At 41.3% G+C, this 21,697-nt stretch overlaps 1 protein-coding gene across 1 annotated transcript in view; it reads right to left on the bottom strand.

Annotated features, from left to right (window-relative positions):
• Positions 1 to 5,335: 5,335 nt before the first annotated feature.
• Positions 5,336 to 21,697, bottom strand: part of LOC126108266 (polycystic kidney disease protein 1-like 3) — a 31,724-nt gene continuing 15,362 nt past the window's right edge. The window contains exon 2 of the mRNA XM_049913493.1: positions 5,336 to 5,957. Coding sequence (XP_049769450.1) covers positions 5,336 to 5,957 — 622 coding nt within the window. The remainder of the gene's footprint in view (positions 5,958 to 21,697) is intronic.

Below are 21,697 nucleotides of genomic sequence, written 5' to 3'. Positions count from 1 at the left end.
CTCTGCATCTCTCTGATATTGTTCTAAATAAAGAATGCAAAAGTGAATACTGCAGTCCATCATTTGTACTCACCTTTAAGTAGGACTCAAATACAGTGGTCTCATTATCATAGACTTCGTATTCTGTGGTGTGCGAGGCAATTGGGGTTAAGCAGGCATTCATGCAAGGTGCCTGCCACATTCAGACTTGACACACAAATGATTAGACAAGCAATTCTATACAGCACAATCATACAACTGTTATAATGATAATTGTTCATGGTCCTATGTCATAATGCAGCTGAAGCATCATCGTCAATAGAATAAAAATCAGTTAAATTCTTATAAAAGAAAAGGACACAGCCAACTTTCCAGATTAAAAGATAAGAATATGTTTCTATGATATAAGACGGTATCTATTTCTGCGTCTGCTGCAATAATGGAATAGTTTATATATTTTATTATTGTGTCATACTGGTAGCATAATTCGCATTACCTTATGTGCTGGTCATCTGTAATTGTAAAAGCAGTTCTTGTTTAACTACAGAGAAGCAAAGCTCAATCTCAAATCTCATGATCTTCATCTGGCTGTAATGCTGCTGACATGAAACATGTTACGATCTGACAGACAGTGTTGAATACCACCACGTATGGGATGCCTTGGCAAATCTCACTACTTTACACATTTCCCTTCTTTCAACCTTCTGTGCATTCCCCTATCCAGATATCGTCAGATGAGCGCTTGTAGCAACTCTGGACAGACAGGCGCCATTGCTGACAGCACCCTCACTGCCCCAGTTGGCAGTCTTTGTAACTACAGATTGCAGGAATTCTACAGCCGATACCAGAACGTAACGTACTTCTGTAGACAACTAGGTCACGAAAAGGAGCACTTCACGATAGATACATATGCCACCCCAATCCAAAAGAAGGAAGAAAACTGTACTTGTTACATTTTATGGAATAGCTATGCAGATAGATAGAACTTGGCAGTTTGCAGAAAACAAAAGGAGTTCTGGAAACTGGGGTGATGCAAAACATTTTTTGATGTGTGTATTATGCTGTCATGATATCAGTATCTAGGCGCTGAATTAATGAATCAGTTTGCAGAAAACGAGACTGCCGACCATATTGTTTCCTCATTTCTGCAAACTGATGTCCTTCATGTAGTTGGTCATTGGACATTGAGTCAAATATTGAAGAGTCGTAATATTTTGTAGTCGGAGCAACAACAGCTTTAGCTATACTCGTACATTGTTAGTGTAAAGAAATTTACAGAAATTCTCCAAAATTTTAAATATCGATTAAAATTTTGTTCTGATAAGGGATGAAAATGCCTCAGGGTCACATTAGCTGTATAGAGGTTCTTTTATTAGACAACACAACCACCATTATAGGTCTAATGTCCAGTGATAATTACACTGCATAAGGCTAGAGACGATGTAGGATATACCAACATTGAAGTTGTAAACTGATCAATTGTATAACCAATGGAAATGTTATCAGATTAGCTTAACTCTGAATTCTAGAGCCTAAAGTGAACGTCTAAAGTGTCAAAACTCATGACTCATTAAGAGAGCAAAGCTTTGTTACAACCATCCCAGGGTGTTATATGGTGACTCCTTATTAAACGTGGTCTTAAAATGAATTTTCGATTGAAGAGGATAGCAGTTAACATCTGCAATTTCTCCATCATGTGGATAAAAGCATTGTTCACTTAGACTGCTCATAAAACTGTGCTAAGTGGCGAAGGAGCTACAACAGTCTATCCAGTGATAGATTCTTGGACCCTGCTAGTGAGAGCTCAGCTTGTATGGGGTCTGTTAGGGTGGGCAGTTGTGACACTCGCCTAATAGAATTCACTTTGAGGAACTAATCTGAACCAAAATAATGGGCGGGGTAGGAAATGAACGTCAAATGAATGATGGAAGCACTAGATGGTTTAGTCATCACTTGGCACAGTTTTATTGGCAGTCTACATGAACAATGGTTTTATCACCATGATGGAGACATTTCATGTGCAACAAGAATGCTATGGGCATGTAAGGCATGTCAGAGCTAACATCTGACTAGGTGGGATGGTTTAATTTTTCTCTATTTGTACACGCTCAGCTCTACATTCCACAAATCTGCATTCTGGTCTATGGCGATGTGCAGTGTCACTCCCTCAAATACTGTAAAATAACTGACTGAGATATTTGTGTCCCTAAATTGGATTATGTTGACTGTTTGCCGTAAGCGTGTCCTACACATGAAATCTTCCTTTACTAGATAACTGAAGCAAGCTGTTGGAAAAATTTCCACATAGTAAGTCACAAATGTTGATTTGCTTCACTCAAACTGCACACCCTTACTGAGTGGTACCCATATCAAATCTATGACGTACTAGGTAGAAACTGCAACCTACTGGATTAGTCAGGTCTGCCTTTCTCTACAGTTTTTACTCTCTGCAGCTCCCTCCAGTATCATGAAAATTACTGGCAGATATCTTGACAGATGTCCTATCATCCTCTCCCTTCATCTTGTCAGTGTTTTTCATACATTCCTTTGCTTGTATTTTCTGGGGATGACCACCTCATTCCTTATCAGTCCACCTGATTTTCTACATTCTTCTGTAGCACCACATCTCAAATGCTTTGATCCTGTCCTGTTCTAGTTTTCCAACGGTCCATGTCTCACTATCATATAACGCCGCGCTCAAAATGTACGTTCTCATAAATCTTCCTCAAACTAAGATCTATGTTTGATACTAGCAGACTTCTCTTGTCCAGGAATGTCTTTTTTTCTCTGTGCCGGTCTGTTTATTATGTCCTCCTTGCTATGTCCATCATTGGTTATTTTTCTGCCTAGATGGTAGATTCCTAGACTTCATGTACTTTGTGATAACCAATTCTTGCTATTGTCATCTGTGCTTCTTCTCATTGTATTCGCGTTTCTTCGATTTAGTCTCAATTCATATCTTGTAGTCCAGTAGATTGTTTATTCCATTCAGCAGATCCTGTCATTCTTCAGTTTCACTGAGGATAGCGCTGCTATTAGCAAATATTATCAATATCCTTACACTTTGAATTCTAGTCCCACTCTTTAACCTTTCTTTTATTTCATCACTACTTCTTCAATTTATGAATTGAATGGCATCGATGAAATACTAGACCCTGTCTTACATCCTTTTTAATTTGTGTACTTCGTCATTCTAGGTCTTCCAGACTTAGCCTTTATCTTGGTTCTTGTACGTATTGTATATTATTCTATGTAGTTTGTCCATATTTTTGGGAGAATTGAGAGTATGTTGCACCATTTTACATTGTCGAATACCTGTTCTAGGCCAACAGATCCTATGAAAATGTCTCGATTTTTCTTCGGTATCACTTCCCTTACCAACTGCAACACCAGAATTGCCTCCCTTGTGCCTTTATCCTTCCTAAAAATAAACCATCTAACAGATCCTGAATTTTCTTTTCCATTCTTCTCTATACTATTCCTGTTGAGAACTTGGACACATGAGCTGTTAAGGTGAATTCTCGGAGTTACTGACTCTTGCGAAATTCGAAATGGTGTGGATACCGGTTTCTGAATGTCAGACAGTATATCTTGAGTATCATACATTCTACACACCAGTGTGAACAGTCGATTTGTTGCCACTTCCCCCAGTGATTTTAGAGATATCTTCCAAAGCTCTTTTAAATTCTGATTCTAATATTGTATCACCCCTCTCTTCTATATCAACTCCTCCTTCTTCTTCTTCTATCACCTAATCAGCCAACAACTCCTACCCCTCATAGAGGCCTTCAATGTGTTCTTTTCATCTGTGTACTGGGAAATGAGAGCAAAGTATGAATAATTTCACTGTCAGGCCATTGGAACGATGGAGTTTTCTCACACTGTCAAACATTGAGGCTAGCATTGGGTCTAGGGACTGTTCAGGGAAAGAGAAATACTTGGGAGATGATGGCACAGCCTATCTTGTAAAGGGGTGTCTACAATAGATTGACAGGCAGAAACTCCTGTAATACAAGCAGGTGCAGTGCAGTGGCACTATGGCATTGTGTAGTACTGAAGAAAAGGTAGTGATGGGAGAGTCAGCATATGGGACAGTCAGCATAGGCTGACTTAGGGTGGCTACTGCCCCCACACTCTCTTTTGATCCATTCAAGAATGGTGTATGGAAAGAATGAGTGAAGGAGAGCTAGCCTCACAATCGAAAATCATGGTTTATAGCTGCTTGAAAGTCGTTGCTAAAGTGTATTAACATATTCAAATTCTTCTGGAATATTCATATGGAACGCTGGTGGACAGTATAACGTATGAAATAAAATGTAAAACTAACTTGAAATCAATCTCTTTGAGGTTAATACGGTTTCTGTCAGAAGGACAAGTAGTTGGATTAAGAGCATGGCATGCACCTAGAGTTAGTGTGTGGTGCCACTTCATCACAATAGGTGTACTAATGTGGGCACTGTGAGTCACCTAGATGATATATTGTTATGCGACTTGACATGTGACCCACTTGAGCGCTGAAGATTCTCTCTTTGGCTGCAGCTCTGTAGTGTGCAGCCATAATCGTCAATTCTGGTGGCACACTACTTGTAAAACTGAGACTCGGTTGAGACATCAGAAAAAATGTGTCTGAAAGCGATGCATTCCAGAGGAAAAAGAGGTGAGAAACTGTCTGGATCTGAAATTCTGAGTTGTGTAGTCTACTGTGGCACTATACTCAGCCTGTCCCCAAACAGGTGTTTACCTACATTGCAGCCTGCAGAGATACTCCTGTTAGCACAGGACTCCTTCCTGCCTGTTGGCCAGTAGACTATGAGAAGCATTGCAGAGCATGCTGGAGGTTCTGTGTGGCAGCAGCAGCTCTGAGTTGCACAGAGGCAGCTGGCCTGTGGTGCCTCTCACAGGTGGGGGTGCAGCATGTGCTGCCTTTGACAGTCAGGGAGGTTCCAACAGTGGAGTGGCACGACTCAGTGGGCACACAGGGCACAGCGTGGCTTCTGATGCATCCCGAGACTGTGACCTGGAGGCCCTTCCTGCTGTCTAAATAAAGGCATGAGTGCCTACCTCTCCTATCCCCATCCCAAACATAGTGTCTCATGTGCCAACTGTACTAGCTGCACCAGCGAGCTATACAGTATGGTATAAGCGATCTAGTTCTGACAACCAGAGGGCTCTCTGTCATATTACACTTAGGATAAGTGAATTTCTCACCAATATAATTTTAGAACAAGTGAAATAAGAATCATCTCACCATTTAAAACTTTGGAGAAATGAGCTCTTGGGTTCTGAACTTAAGGTAACTGCAGTGGGTTAAATTGTTTCAATTGTAATGTCAAAGGCTTAACTGTTTCAACTACTGTCAGCTGGCTGGGAATCTTTTAAATTTAGGGAAAGAGAAGCTGTATATTTCTGAACTGAGCTGAGATGGATCTGAACTGAGCTGAGATGAATCTGAACTGAGCTGAGATGAATCTGAACTGAGCTGAGATGGATCTGAACTGAGCTGAGATGGATCTGAACTGAGCTGAGATGGATCTGAACTGAGCTGAGATGGATCTGAACTGAGCTGAGATGGATCTGAACTGAGCTGAGATGGATCTGAACTGAGCTGAGATGGATCTGAACTGAGCTGAGATGAATCTGAACTGAGCTGATATGGATCTGAACTGAACTGAGATGGATCTGAACTGAGCTGAGATGGTTCTGAACTGAGCTGAGATGGATCTGAACTGAGCTGAGATGGATCTGAACTGAGCTGAGATGGATCTGAACTGAGCTGAGATGGATCTGAACTGAGCTGAGATGGATATGAACTGAGCTGAGGTGGATCTGAACTGAGCTGAGATGGATCTGAACTGAACTGAGATGGATCTGAACTGAGCTGAGATGAATCTGAACTGAGCTGAGATGAATCTAAACTGAGCTGAGATGAATCTGAACTGAGCTGAGAGGAATCTGAACTGAGCTGAGATGAATCTGAACTGAGCAGAGATGAATCTGAACTGAACTCGGCTGAGTCAAATCTAATCTGAAGTGAGCTGAGTCGAATCTGAACTGAGCTGAGCTGAGTCGAATCTTAACTGAGCTGAGCTGAGTCGAATCTGAACTCAGTTGGAGTGCAGACAAGTTGACCTTGGTTACAACCCATAGCATGAAAAACTTATCTACATATCCTGGAAGTACCCAACAGGCTCAGACTAGCAGGGGCAAAATATATCTTGCCTAACAGGCAGGGCTTGAGCTACAGAAGAAGAAACACCTTTTGTCCTGGCTGTGTACAGCATCCCACACACGCTAAGACTGGCATGGGTGTTGGGTAGAACTTTGGAAATGTTGCAACGATATGGATGGTGCCAGTATCAGAGATGAACCATATTGAATGGCAGTAGACAATGCCTCATCTACAGTTTCCTGCCCATTTATACTTAGGACAAGAGTTCTGGTTTCACAGTGACATCATAGGAGGAGGGATGGGCAAACCCACTTGCAGAACGGCACTACTTTTGAATTTCTTGCCATCTTTTAGCTTAGCTCCCTTTTTTGAATTTGTCGCCATTTAATACATGGAGCAATTTGCCTATGTTATAGGATGAGGAGGAGGAGGGGGGGACAGGGAAGGTGGAAATCTGGCAATGATGCATGGTATGAGAGAAAAGGATGTAATTCTGGCAACACTACATATGGTGCCTGACTAGCTGACTATACCTAATGTTTCAATTTCAGGCCATTATATACTTACAACGATTGAGGATAAGTCCGCTGTGATGCCTTAGGGTGTGGAGGCTGTTGGACCTTAATATTAAGGTATCTTGACTACTGTGTGGTTTCCCCTACGGAACAGCTACCTTTCCTTGTGTTTGGGTCGTCTACTTGTATTGTCCCTCTTTTCAAACACACGTAGGTTAATTGCCAAAGAATTCTTAACAAAGTGGCCGAGTTCGATGCGCCTTTAAAAAGCGGTAAAACACGTGTAATATTAGGTCCAGATAACTGGTTACTGCCGAACCGCAGAGTAGTGAGATTTGTGGAAAAAATTCAAGCGTATATCGAAAGGATAGGCTAATGAGAGATGGATGTGGTGTAAATGTTGACGTAGACAAGAAGCATAAAACCATCAATACAGAAAATAAAGATGCATGGGAGACTCTTTAGCCCAAGACTTAATACCAAATGGGGGTATAACACAGGTAATCACTTCATGCTGTAACAAAACGTCGAGGAAAATCCTCAGTTTGCTACTAAACGACTTTCACAATCACTCTGTAGTCATCCGAGGAGACATTAGTCATCCAGCAATCAGCTGAGATAATTACACTTTTGTTAATGGCGAGCATGACGAGACATCCTGTGAAACACTGCTAGATGCCTTTTCTGAAAACAACTGTGAAGTGATGGTTCAGAATCCCATTCACAAAAGACGTTAGATTTAATGACAATAAATAGACCTGATCTCTTTGAGGATGTCCACATAGATACTGGTATCAGTCCTGATGAGGCTGTTAAAGCAAGATTTATTACCAAAGTACAAAGGGTGACTAAAACGAGAGGAAGTATTTATATATTCAGTAAATTAGACTTATTTGTTGTTGTTGTTGTTGTTGTTGTGGTCTTCAGTCCTGAGACTGGTTTGATGCAGCTCTCCATGCTACCCCACCCTGTGCAAGCTTCTTCATTTCCCAGTACCTACTGCAACCTACATCCTTGTGAATCTGCTTAGTGTATTCATCTCTTGCTCTCCCTCTACGATTTTTACCCTCCACGCTGCCCTCCAATGCTAAATTTGTGATCCCTTGATGCCTCAGAACATGTCCTACCAATCGGACCCTTCTTCTCGTCAAGTTGTGCCACAAACTCCTCTTCTCCCCAATTCTATTCAATACCTCCTCATTAGTTATGTGATCTACCCATCTAATCTTCAGTATTCTTCTGTAGCACCACATTTCGAAAGCATCTATTCTCTTCCTGTCCAAACTATTTATTGTCCATGTTTCACTTCCATACATGGCTACACTCCATACAAATACTTTCAGAAACGACTTCCTGACATTTAAAAATGTACACTCGATGTTAACAAATTTCTCTTCTTCAGAAATGCTTTCCTTGCCATTGCCAGTCTACATTTAACATCTTCTCTACTTCGACCATCATCAGTTATTTTGCTCCCCAAATAGCAAAACTCCGTTACTACTTTAAGTGTCTCATTTCCAAATCTAATTCCCTCAGCATCACCCGACTTAATTCGACTACATTCCATTATCCTCGTTTTGCTTTTGTTGATGTTCATCTTATACCCTCCTTTCAAGACACTGTCCATTCCGTTCAACTGCTCTTCCAAGTCCTTTGCTGTCTCTGACAGAATTACAATGTCATCGGCGAACCTCAAAGTTTATACTTCTTCTCCATGAATTTTAATATCTACTCCGAATTTTTCTTTTGTTTCCTTTACTGCTTGCTCAATATACAGATTGAATAACATTGGGGAGAGGCTACAACTCAGTCTCACTCCTTTCCCAACCACTGCTTCCCTTTCATGCCCCTCGACTCTTATAACTGCCATCTGGTTTCTGTACAAATTGTAAATAGCCTTTCGCTCCCTGTATTTTACCTCTGCCACCTTCAGAATTTGAAAAAGAGTATTCCAGTTAACGTTGTCAAAAGCTTTCTCTAAGTCTACAAATGCTAGAAACGTAGGTTTGCCTTTTCTTAATCTTTCTTCTAAGATAAGTCGGAAGGTTAGTATTGCCTCACGTGTTCCAACATTTCTACGGAATCCAAACTGATCTTCCCCGAGGTCCACTTCTACCAGTTTTTCCATTCGTCTGTAAAGAATTCACGTTAGTATTTTGCAGCTGTGTCTTATTAAACTGATAGTTCGGTAATTTTCACATCTGTCAACACCTGCTTTCTATGGGATTCGAATTATTATATACTTCCTGAAGTCTGAGGGTGCTTCGCCTGTCCCATACATCTTGCTCACCAGATGGTAGAGTTTTGTCAGGACTGGCTCGCCGAAGGCTGTCAGTAGTTCTAATGGAATGTTGTCTACTCCCAGGGCCTTGTTTCGGCTCAGGTCTTTCAGTGCTCTGTAAAACTCTTCACGCAGTATCGTATCTCCCATTTCATCTTCATCTGCATTCTCTTCCATTCCTATAATATTGTCCTCAAGTACATCGCCCTTGTGTAGACCTTCTATATACTCCTTCCAACATTCTGCTTTCCCTTCTTTGGTTAGGACTGGGTTTCCATCCGAGCTCTTGATATTCATACAAGTGGTTCTCTTCTCTCCAAAAGTCTCTTTAATTTTCCTGTAGGCAGTATCTATCTTACCCCTAGTGAGACAAGCCTCTACATCCTTACACTTGTCCTCTAACCATCCCTGCTTAGCAGTTTTGTCGATCTCTTTTTTTGAGACGTTTGCATTCCTTTTTGCCTGCTTCATTTACTGCATTTTTATATTTTCTCCTTTCATCAATTAAATTCAATAATTCTGTTACCCAAGATTTCTACTAGCCCTCGTCTTTTTACCTACTTGATCCTCTGCTGCCTTCACTACTTCATCCCTCAGTGCTACCCATTCTTCTTCTACTGTATTTCTTTCGCCCATTCCTGTCAATTGTTCCCTTATGCTCTCCCTGAAACTCTCAGCAACGTCTGGTTTAGTCGGTTTATGCAGGTCCCATCTCCTTAAATTCCCACCTTTCTGCAGTTTCTTCAGTTTTAATCTACAATTCATAACCAATAGATTGTTTTCAGAGTCCACATCTGCCCTTGGAAATGTCTTACAATTTAAAACCTGGTTCCTAAATCTCTGTCTTACCATTATGTAATCTATCTGATACCTTTTATTATCTCCAGGGTTCTTCCATGTATACAACCTTCTTTCATGATTCTTGAACCAAGTGTTAGCTATGATTAATTTATGCTCTGTGCAAAATTCAACCAGACGGCTTCCTCTTTCATTTCTTACCCCCAACCCGTATTCACCTACTATGTTTCCTTCTCTCCCTTTCCCTACTCTCGAATTCCAGTCACCCATGACTATTAAATTTTCGTCTCCTTTCACTATCTGAATAATTTCTTTTATCTCATCATACATTTCATCAATTTCTTCATCATCTGCAGAGCTACTTGGCATATAAACTTGTACTACTGCAGTAGGCGTGGGCTTTGTGTCTATCTTGGCTACAATAATGTGTTCACTATGCTGTTTGTAGTAGCTTACCCACACTCCTATTTTTTTATTCATTATTAAACCTACTCCTGCATTACCCATATTTGATTTTGTACTTATAACCCTGTATTCACCTGAGCAAAAGTCTTGTTCCTCCTGCCACCGAACTTCACTAATTCCCACTATATCTAAATTTTCTAACCTACCTGCTCGATTAAGGAATCTGACATTCCACGCTCCGATCTGTAGAACGCCAGTTTTCTTCCTGCTGATAACAACGTCCTCCTGAGTAGTCCCCGCCCGTAGATCCGAATGGGGGACTATTTTACCTCTGGAATATTTTACCCAAAAGGACGCCATCGTCATTTAACCATACAGTAAAGCTGCATGCCCTCGGGAAAAGTTACGGCTGTAGATTCCCCTTGCTTTCAGCTGTTCGGTATACCAGCACAGCAAGGCCGTTTTGGTTACTGTTACAAGGCCATATCAGTCAATCATCCAGACTGTTGACCCTGCAACTACTGAAAAGGCTGCTGCCCCTCTTCAGGAACCACACGTTTGTCTGGCCTCTCAACAGATACCTCTATGTTGTGGTTGCACCTAACGTACGGCCATCTGTATCGCTGAGGCACGCAAGCCTCCCCACCAGCGGCAAGGTCCATGGTTCATGGAGGGGGACTGAATTGTATCGAATTTTATTTTATCCTGTAGGATTACAAGGTGTATACGTAATATAGCCTATGTCACAAAAGAAAACATTCATTATCATGTACTTCCTTACCTTTTTCCCTATGTTCTAACATCAATGAATACTAATAACAATATACACAAATTTAATGTGGGAAGTACTCTTCAACACTGTGACATTTCTTTTCCACCAGTTAGTGTTTGAGGTCCTCTGGAGAGTTAGAGTCATGAACACTGTTACACCACATTCAGGGCAGACTTCTTTGGAGTTTAACACCTGAGTACTCAGGTCCTTTTTAGATCTCTGGCAGTTGGTGGGATAGCAACATTGTATCTCAATTAGGAACTCTTAGCATGTTGAAGCACTCTGGCTCACGTTTATAAGATTAATTGACCATGTGTTCGATAGATATGTACCTAGTATAACGTTTCATCGTGGGAAACGCACTCCATAGCATACAACCCCAGCAAAAAACGTCTAAAGAAACAGACTACTGCATAATAAACGTTAAACAAAGATTCGGTCTAGAGATAGAGTTGCTAAATTAAACGCATTTTTGCCGAGAGGGCAATGCATGACGCTTTCAACGCCTACTGAAGAGGAACGTTGAAAGAGATCTCTCACAAAACCCAAAAAAATTTTGGCCATACATGTAAAGACTGTTAATGGTACCAAACTTACTGTCCAACCACTCATACACGATAAAGAGGCTGAAATTGAGAGTAGCGAAATAAAAGAAGAAATATTTCACTTTCAGATGTTCATTTGCAAATGAAAATCCAGTTTAATTCTGACCCCACTTGTAATCTACGCCCCTCTATCTTACTTGCAGCAATTGTCCACAATAAGCGAAGTCTTTTACGAAAAATCTGAAAGGGTCGAAGAATACTATAAACTTTCTGTTTTCTTAGCTTGTCATATAGAGTTGGCTCCTATTCGTCTTGTCTATGGGGTGGGGTCTGATTTCTGAAGCTGAAAATATCACATTTTGGGTCCTCACGGTTCGATTGATGTAAATAAATTTGAAGATTTTTGTTGCAGAATTTTTATTTTTACGTAAATCTATTTCCTCACATTTTGGTTTATCACACAGTCTTTTGGTCACATTGACAAAGCCGAAATTACATTGTTTGCACAAAATATAAAAATACATCCGATCGTATCAGAGGCATGCTTACGGCTCGCACACTCTGTGGAAAATAACTATAGTACAAAGGGTTTACAAGTTTTCACAATAAATGCATTTCTACTAATTTCTGTTACATCATTACTTTCGATAATTATTTCGTAAATGAATCCAGAAATAAACATAATATCCAGTACAGTATTACCTAGTTAATATTATAAATTTTAAGTATGCCAATACTTTGTGATTGCAAATGCTTCTAAAAAATAAATTAACTGTGCTCTCAGAACTAGTACTTATGGGTTATAACATAGAGTAAAACATTCTATAAAGTAATTCATTTTCATACATTTTAGCTTGAAATATAAAATACTCTGTATGAAATTATGTGAAAGTTTTCAGAAAAGCAACTCATATAAACCTGACACGTCCAAAATTCGAAAAATAGTACTCGTATCGACAACTGCTATGGAGGAAAAGTAAAGCTAGAGAAGGATGTCACGTTACACATTGCAAAGATGAATGATACAGATATTAGTGTTAGAGTTGTTCTAAGATGAGGAAGGCTCCAGAGCCCGTTGGAATCCCTACCCAATTCTATACCAAATTTCGGACAGTTAGCCTCTGTTTTAACTATAATATGTCGAAGATCCCTCCAATAGTTGACAGAAAACACAGACTACACCCAGTGGAGGTGATTCACAATGTAGTGTTCCCTTTTATCTTCGGGGCTCTGCCGTGAAAAATATAAAATAGAAAATCTGATTGATGTCTTGAATTTTGGTGGTTTCAGTTACGGGTAAGGCGGACTTATTATTGATTGAGATCGTGCTGTAATTTGACCGTGCATGACAGACCGGGTCGGCAACACTACAAAAAGCGACTGTACGGAAACAGCATCAGAAAACTAATTGAAATTTACCTTATAATCTTGTTAGATATGCAGTATTAATTACAATACAGTCTTCATGGCTGTCCTCCTAATTTCTCATGTAGGACGACTCGTCTTTCACTTTTCTCCGTCTGTTGAAAAACTTCTTCAAGTTGTCACTGTCATGATCAATTTACAAATTTGGCGATAACCACCTCGAATCACTATTGAAACAACCTCGCTTTGTAATGTAATTTTAATTTCCACCCAAAAAGCACATTCAACACATCGCCGAAAATTATACGTCTTTCGTATGAAGACAAGAGAGAGAGTGTAATCAATTAGTTGTTAAAAACAAAAAACCTACGCAAAAGTAAAAAGACGAACAAAATTATTTATAAAAATCGGTCGCTGGCGCAGCGCTCTTCTGCATGCGCGATCGTAAGTTATATCTTGGTATTGGCGGAGGCGCGGAAGTCAAAGTACCATTACAACAAAACTACTGTCAAATGTCCTTGATACCCATTTGCTGCAAAATCTGACCTCAAACTTAGTGAGTTATCTTGAACAAAATACTTTTTACCTTGTCAGCGAGCATGGATTCCGCAAACATCGAGCATGTGAAAGCCAACCCACACTTTTCTGACGTGACGTCCTGAAACTCATGGGTCAAGGGAGTCAGGTAGCCGCAGCAGTTCTGTTTTTTTTGTTATCAAAAGTGGAAGCGTATTGGTTATCAAGCGAAATTTATGGCTGGATAGAGAGGTTTTTTGGTAAGTTGGATGCAGCAAGTTGTCTTGGATGGAGAGTCTCCGACACATGTAGACGTAACTTCGGGTATGCTCTAGGAAAGTTCGTTGGAGCCGTTGCTGTTCATGATGTATGTTAACGACCTTACATACAATATCAATAGTAACCTCAGACTCGTCGTAGATAATGCAGTTGTACATAATCTGGTACTGTCTGAAGAAATATGCACAAATATTCAGTCAGGTGTTGATAACATTTTGAAGTGGTACAATGATTGGAAACTTGCTTCAAATGTACAAACATATAATCCTCTGATAGTTACAATACGTCAACTAGTAGAAATACGTGGATGCAACAATTTATAGGAATATGAAAGGCAATGATTACATAGTCTCAATTGTGGAGCAGGTGGCAGACATTGTATCACTGGTAAAAAAACTGTGGAAATCGGTCTACAAAGGTCATGCTTACAAATCCCTTGCGTGACCCATTCTGGAATATTGTGAAAGTGTGTGGGACTTGTTCCAAATAGCACTAACAGTGGATACTGAATGCATGCAGAGAAGGGCCGCTTGAATGGTCACAGATTTGTTTGGCCCATTGCACAGCATCACAGAATTTCTTCAGAAACTGAACTGGCAGACACAAACTCGCTCGAGAAAGCCTACTAACGAAGTTATAGTTATGACTCTAGGAACATCTTTCAGTCGCCCACATATTGCTGCCGTAGAGATCGTTAGGACTAGAGTGGATTAATTACGTTACAGATGGAGGTATTTGAATAACCATTCCTCCTATGTCCCATACATGAATGGAACGTGTAGAAGCTGAAGTAACTGGTACAATGGATGTACACTCTACCATGCACATCACAATGATTTGCGGAGTGTGGATGTAGAGTTAGCTCATTTGAACGATTCTCGTATCGCAATGATGTGGAACGAATTATGGGCGCATTATTTTGTAGTCCCGCTCGTGCAACCACACTCATGCTAGTAGTTTTTAAACAGAAATTCGTTCATGGAATCGGAGCGTCAGTACCAGATGGAAAGTGCTCCTAGAGCAACTCCAATATCGCCTCGTCTTTCAGCTCTCTTGCTATTGTCGTGTAAAAACATGAACACTTACACGTGCAGATTTTTTGTTACGCAAAGTTTCTAAAAATTTTCAATATTTTGTGCTTCTAATCTATTATTGCTATAAATAGACTTCCGACAAAATGAGGAAAATGATTTGAAGACCGGATTACCACAGGAAGCACTCAGAATCAAGTTCAGAACGACACCGTTACAGCTGGTATGCAAACAGCAGTTGTAGCGCTCTCGGTCATATTAAAACAGCTCTAGAGCGACAGATAACACACCCGTCAAAGTTATGAGGCCCATTACGTATTCTAGTAGCGCCATAACTACTGTTTGGTCACAGATGCCTCGCTGCAGTAATGACGACTAAGAAGCGTTGTGTGTGTGGGTTCCAGAATGATTCATACCCCCCGCGAATTTTTTTTCGAAGTCATTGTCGATATGTTGATGGGCCTAATGTGATGGAAAAAACGATAGATGGTCATCTGTTAAATGTAAATAGCGAAGAATGAGAAGAGGTAGCGACTGCAATCCCTTGTGAGAAGCAGGTTAACTACCTTTTGTAAAAGTGTAACATCGCCCCCTCTCTACTTGCATTTTTTGTAGTTAGTGTCCAAGAGCCATATGTAATATGTATCAAAATACTCGTTGGAGGTTTGTTCATTGCATTATACAGATTTTCTGAACTCAGTTTGGACTTTTTATTTTTATAACGAAAAGTGTGTTAAACATAGCGCGAACGCAGATATGAGGCTATGCAGCAGATCAAGATGTTACCACAATGATAGATTCGCATTTACAATCTTTGGCGTGGCCAGCTCACAACCAAACTGTTTGAATTTTGTTTATCAAAGTCTGTACTCTTCCAACTATTCTCGTAATCAATGCAATTAGCACGCGATGGAAACGAAGAATTTTAATTTCAACAGTTACCACAGTAATTATGTTGAGAAACTGCTGAGTGTCTGCACTTTATTGCTGTAGCGAAGCAGCGAAGCTGAACAGGACGCTTAAATTGAGACATTACAGCCCAGTTTAAATTTCAAATGTGGTATTTCTAAGCACATAATATTTGCTTCTTCCACCGATTTTCCTATTTTTTTTTCTGCAAGATTCTATGACATTACTGTTAGTGCTCATTTAGTATCAGATCCTTTTTCTCCTTACTTATAGACAATTCGCTTCACGGTAAATGATAACAGCCAAACAGTTACAGGATAAAGATTTACTGAAATCCTAGACCATGGTTTCAGTATATCTAAATATACTAAAATCGCATCCTGCAGTGGAGATACATAAAACAATCGTGCCAAACGCGTCGTCAGTAGTTAAAATTGAAATATCACCGGTATTTGTACAGCATAATTATGCAGAGAACGTCGATGCCAACACGGCATATCATTAGTACTTAGCCTGTGAACTACACACAAGTAACAGTAATTACTGGACCCAGGTAAATACGTGATATACCGAATAGATTTCGTTGTGGAAATGAGTTGAGCTGGTGCACATAAACAGACATATCTAAATAGCGAATTGTATTTCTTGTTAGAAGGATTTGAATAGCAATGTTTCTCAATTAAGACTGTTGTCCGGTAGCGATTTAGATACAGATGTCAGTTTATTTAATGCATTCGTAATGTCAAGTTGTCGTCCATGAAGCTGTGCGGAACTTGGCGGCGAAGTTGGCCTGTAGCTGTTTTCCAACAGCCAAGATGGCTGCTGCTAAGATTGTCCCAAACAAATGACAGAGTAGTCAATTGTGGCTAAAGAGTGTGGAAATTGAACTTATAAATCAGTTAAGGTGTACCTTAAGCGTTCAGTGTGTTTTTTGTGTTTCTCACAATGACTTTGATGTGAATTCCATTCAACACGTATGTAAATGTGATGACACTTTTAAGGAGTATCCAATGGAAACAGCGATATCGAAAATTTCAGCTTTTTATTACAGGCAGCGGATCGTCGCCCGGCTTTCATCGTACAACTGATTGTATCAACAACGACACGATTTAGATTCATTAATAATGCAGTATTATGTCGATCCAGAGTGTTCTCGTAGGACGCGAATTTCATTACAGAAATTAATGAATCTGGAAATTTACCTTCAGAAAGACGTAGTGCACTACGGCGTCTGCTCATTTGCTCCTTCGAACCAATCGCCGCTAAGGACCCATGACGTCACGCACGCCTGTACCTGGCAGTAGAGCACGTCTCCGTCGCTTCGATATTAAACCAGCTGTCCACCACGGCGAATGGAGGCGAACGCGAAATGTAGGCAGTTCGCCAGTGGCACTACCACGCGATTCCCGCTCGCAAGCGGGAGCTGAAGAGGACTCGAAACAGCGACCAGACCACAGCCTGTGACCGCTGCGTCGCTATTCTCTGGTGGTGATGATCAACACACGCGACACAACACCACAGAGTTAGACACGGCGCAGAACTCGGATATTCAGAGAGCATTATTTTGCGTCGCAGACGAATTCTTTTTGACGAAATTGAGTAGGAAAAGAAAATGTGACTGATGTGAGTGTAATGAAAGGTGAAATGTGTGTACGACCTGACACGCTGCCTACTTGGTAAAATCTGCTGTATAGTTTGATAGAGGGCAGACAGCGTGATCCCGGGTAAATGATTCTTCTCATCCAAAATCTCTAGGATAAGAGTAACACGTCATCCACGTAATTACAGATACCATGAACATAACCAACGAGCACCATCAGATCTCTTGTATATTTTTAATTTTATTCAGTATAATGATACGTATTCGCAAACATACACTGTCAAGGAAATCCGTTGTGGCTTCCATTTTTAATAAAAAGAATTGCATAGGTTGCGCCTGTTCACTTATTTCCTGCTAGATGCAACCATTTTAGGTCTGACGACACGCGTGCAGGACTGGTGTTGAAATTGCTCGTCAGTATTTTAGAAAGGTTTTGTCTTCAGTTACTCATTATAAAGTTTATTTGTGTTAATATTTGCTGTAAAAATAACTTATTAGTGGATTCTCATTAACCCCAGTCTTTCTTCCTGTGTTATTGACTCGAGTGGTTTGTTAGTCGTGAGTGTGCTTACGTCGCTCATCCAAGCCGCCTCAGTAGTACGTTTATATTCCGCGGCGTACAGTTGCAGCTGTAGCGGCTATAAAGCTAAGTACTGACAAAGTTATTTGTGCGCTGTTATAGAGTTACTAAATTTCATAGTTTTCAGCGGTGTTTCGTGCTGTTTGTGGCGAAATAACGATTTAATAAACTTGTAGGAACGTGGGAGTAGTCAGTGATGTGTGCTTCGCTTACTCCATACAAGTTCAAAATGGTTCAAATGGCTCTGAGCACTATGGGACTTAATATCTGAGGTCATCAGTCCCCTAGAACTTAGAAATACTTAAACCTAATTAACCTAAGGACATTACACACATCCATGCTCGAGGCAGGATTCGAACCAGCGGCCGTAGCGGTCGCGTGGTTCCAGACTGAAGCGCCTAGAACCGCTCGGCCACACAGGCCGGCCTCCATGCAAGTGCGGCGGACGTTAGTTATAAGTTTTTAGTATTTCACTGTTAGTTCAGTCAGTTTTTTCTTTTCCCAGTTGGATATATAAAGCGTTTTGTGCAAAGCTGTATGTGGGTTTAATTTATTGCCTACATAATTGGTGACCCCGGGAAAAGTAAGATAAGCTCTCGAAACGTAATATTGTGCGACAGTTTCGCGAAAGATGGAAGAAGCGAACAAAATTCTGCAAGCAGCAAACGACGAGATACGACGGCTAAAGCAAGAGACTGGGCTTTTGGAACTTGCAACGCCGAAGAATGATAGCAAAACGGAATCTATGAATTTTGCAAACTCCGGTAGTAGCCGGCACAACACTAGCACACTCAGATGCCGAAGGTTTGTCACGCACGAACGCGCCGCTATCAACCGCGCCACGGTTGCATTTAAGAGCGTCTCCATTCATGCCTGCGGAACCAGACGTACTGTTTGCGATTGCAGAGAATATCTTCGAGCAACAACGCATAACCGAAGACAGAGAAAAATTCACTCTCGCAATTCGCAACCTGGATCAGACGGCAACAGCGATAGTACCTGATATGATCACAGATCCGTCGCTCCAACAATCATACACCACACTTAAAACGGCGTTGATCGCTCGCTGCATGAAATTACTTGAACCACGACCTTCCCAGGTGATGCATCAGGAGAAACGCGGTGACAGAAGGCCATCTTAATTTTTGAGACATTTACGCACTATCGTCGACGCAAGCGTGATGTCCTGTGAACTGTTACTGCACGCCTGGCGACATCAGCTTCCTCGTCAAGTTCAGCTGACGTCGATTGCATACGACGGACTGTCTCTCGACAAGCAACTCCAAACAGCTGACAGAGCTTCCGCTACTCTACAGTCTACGCTCGTAACGTCCGTGGCAACATCTGCCACTTCTGCAACGGAAGCCAATGATGAATCATCGGAATGGTTAGAAGAATCGAAGTTAAGCTGTGCAGCCACAGGTTACAGACAAAAAGAAGGCATCGCTGACGGGATCAGGAAACTGCAAGACGCGATGGAAAATATGGCTAGTCGGCTACATAGCTTGGAGCTGCAGACGTCCACCAGTAACAAGAAGTCACACTCCAAACAGGATGAAGCTCACACTGACAGTTTTTGCTGGTATCACAGACGATTCGGGCCACAAGCTACGAGGTGTGCCAAACCTTGCGGATACCCAAATGGCGAGGGCAGCCCGCTCTAGGCGCCACGGCTTGCGGCACTCACGAACGGCGCCGTATACGAACCAGGAACCAGCTGACAGTTGCAGGCAGCAACACGCACAGTTAAGGTGAGGCGCTTGAAGGCTTCCCGTATGCTGTACCTTTATGCCACTCTGCGTCAACCTGGGAGTGTAAGCTAACATCGCGCAGATTAGATTACAAGTGGTTGATACTCTCAAGTATAAACACGTAAAGCTCACGATAGATGTTGGTTTATCTACCCATTATAAGTGGAATTTTGTAGTGGCAGATATTTTACACCCAATCTTAGGCGCAGTTTTCCTGTCTCATTTTGCACTCACCGTGACCTTGGCAAATAACTCTCGTACAACCGGATCAAATAGGTCCGCCAGTATCGAAGCACGTCCGCAGATTAGCCCCAGAGCGATTAGCAGAGAAAAATGCGATATTTGAGGAGATTCTCCAGGCTGGAGTAATTAGGAGGTCTGACAGTTCTTGGGCGTCCCCCCTCCACCTGTTGTTGTTGTTGTTGTTGTCCTCAGTCCTGAGACTGGTTTGATGCAGCTCTCCATGCTACTCTATCCTGTGCAAGCTTCATTTCCCAGTACTTACTGCAACCTTTATCATTCAGAATCTGCTTAGTGTATTCATCTCTTGGTCTCCCTCTACGATTTCCACCCTCCACGATGCCCTCCAATGCTAAATTTGTGATCCCTTGATGCCTCAGAACATGTCCTACCAACCGGTCCCTGCATCTTGTCAATTTCTGCCACAAACTCCTCTTCTCCCCAATCCTATTCAATACCTCCTCATTAGTTATGTGATCTACCCATCTAATCTTCAGCATTCTTCTGTAGCACCACATTTCGAAAGCTTCTATTCTCTTCTTGTCTAAACTATTTATCGTCCATGTTTCACTTCCATACATGGCTACACTCGATACAAATACTTTCAGAAACGGCTTCCTGACATTTAAATCTATACTCGATGTTAACAAATTTCTCTTCTTCAGAAACGCTTTCCTTGCCATTGCCAGTCTACATTTTATATTATCTTTACTTCGACCATCATCAGTTATTTTGCTCCCAAAATAGCAAAACTCCTTTACTACTTTAAGTGTCTCATTTCCTAATCTAATTCCCTCAGCATCACCCGACTTAATTCGACTACATTCCATTACCCTCGTTTTGCTTTTGTTGATGTTCATCTTATACCCTTCTTTCAAGACACTGTCCATTCCGTTCAACTGCTCTTCCAAGTCCTTTGCTGTCTCTGACAGAATTACAATGTCATCGGTGAACCTCAAAGTTTTTATTTCTTCTCCATGGATTTTAATATCTACTCGGAACTTTTCTTTTGTTTCCCTTACTGCTTGCTCAATATACAGATTGAATAGCTTCGGGGAGAGGCTACGACCCTGTCTTACTCCCTTCCCAACCACTGCTTCCCTTTCACGTCCCTCGACTCTTATAACTGCCATGTTTCCTGTACAAATTTTAAATAGCCTTTCGCTCCCTGTATTTTACCCCTGCCACCTTCAGAATTTGAAAGAGAGTATTCATGTCAACATTGTCAAAAGCTTTCTCTACGTTTACAAATGCTAGAAACGTAGGCTTGCCTTTCCTTAACCTTCCTTCCACCTAGTACGCAAGAAAGACGGCACATGGCGTCCCTGTGGCGACTACCGCCGATTGAACGCGAGAACGATCCCGGACAAGTACCCCATACCAAACATTCAAGAGTTTACCTACGCTCTAGCGGGTGCGAAAGTATTCTCAGTACTGAATTGTCGTAAGGCATACAATCAGATTCCTGTGGCTCCGGCTGACGTGGCAAACACGCCGGTGATTACACTCTTTGCGCTATTCGAATTTCTGTTTATGCCATTCGGACTCGAAAATGCGGCCCAATCCTGGCAAAGATTCATTGATGAAGTGCTCCACGGATTACCTTTCTGTTATGCATATCTGGATGATATTTTGGTATTTTCAGAGGATACGCAATCACGTGATAGACATATTCAAGAGGTACGACAGGCGCTCGATACATATGGAGTGTGCTAAATGAACGCAAATGCGTCATGAACAACAACTTTTCTCAGCTATACAGAGTGGTCCATTGATAGTGACCGGGCCAAATATCTCACGAAATAAGCATAAAACGAAAAAACTACTAAGAACGAAACTCGTCTAGCTTGAGGGGGAAACCAGAGGGCGCAATGGTTGGCACGCCAGATGGGGCTGCCACAGGTCAAAAGGATATCGACACCGTTTTTTAAATAGGGGCCCACGATTTTTTATTACATATTC

This window comes from Schistocerca cancellata, chromosome 11, assembly GCF_023864275.1.
Source record: "Schistocerca cancellata isolate TAMUIC-IGC-003103 chromosome 11, iqSchCanc2.1, whole genome shotgun sequence".
NCBI classification, from domain to species: domain Eukaryota; kingdom Metazoa; phylum Arthropoda; class Insecta; order Orthoptera; family Acrididae; genus Schistocerca; species Schistocerca cancellata.
This window is presented reverse-complemented; position numbering and strand designations above follow the sequence as displayed.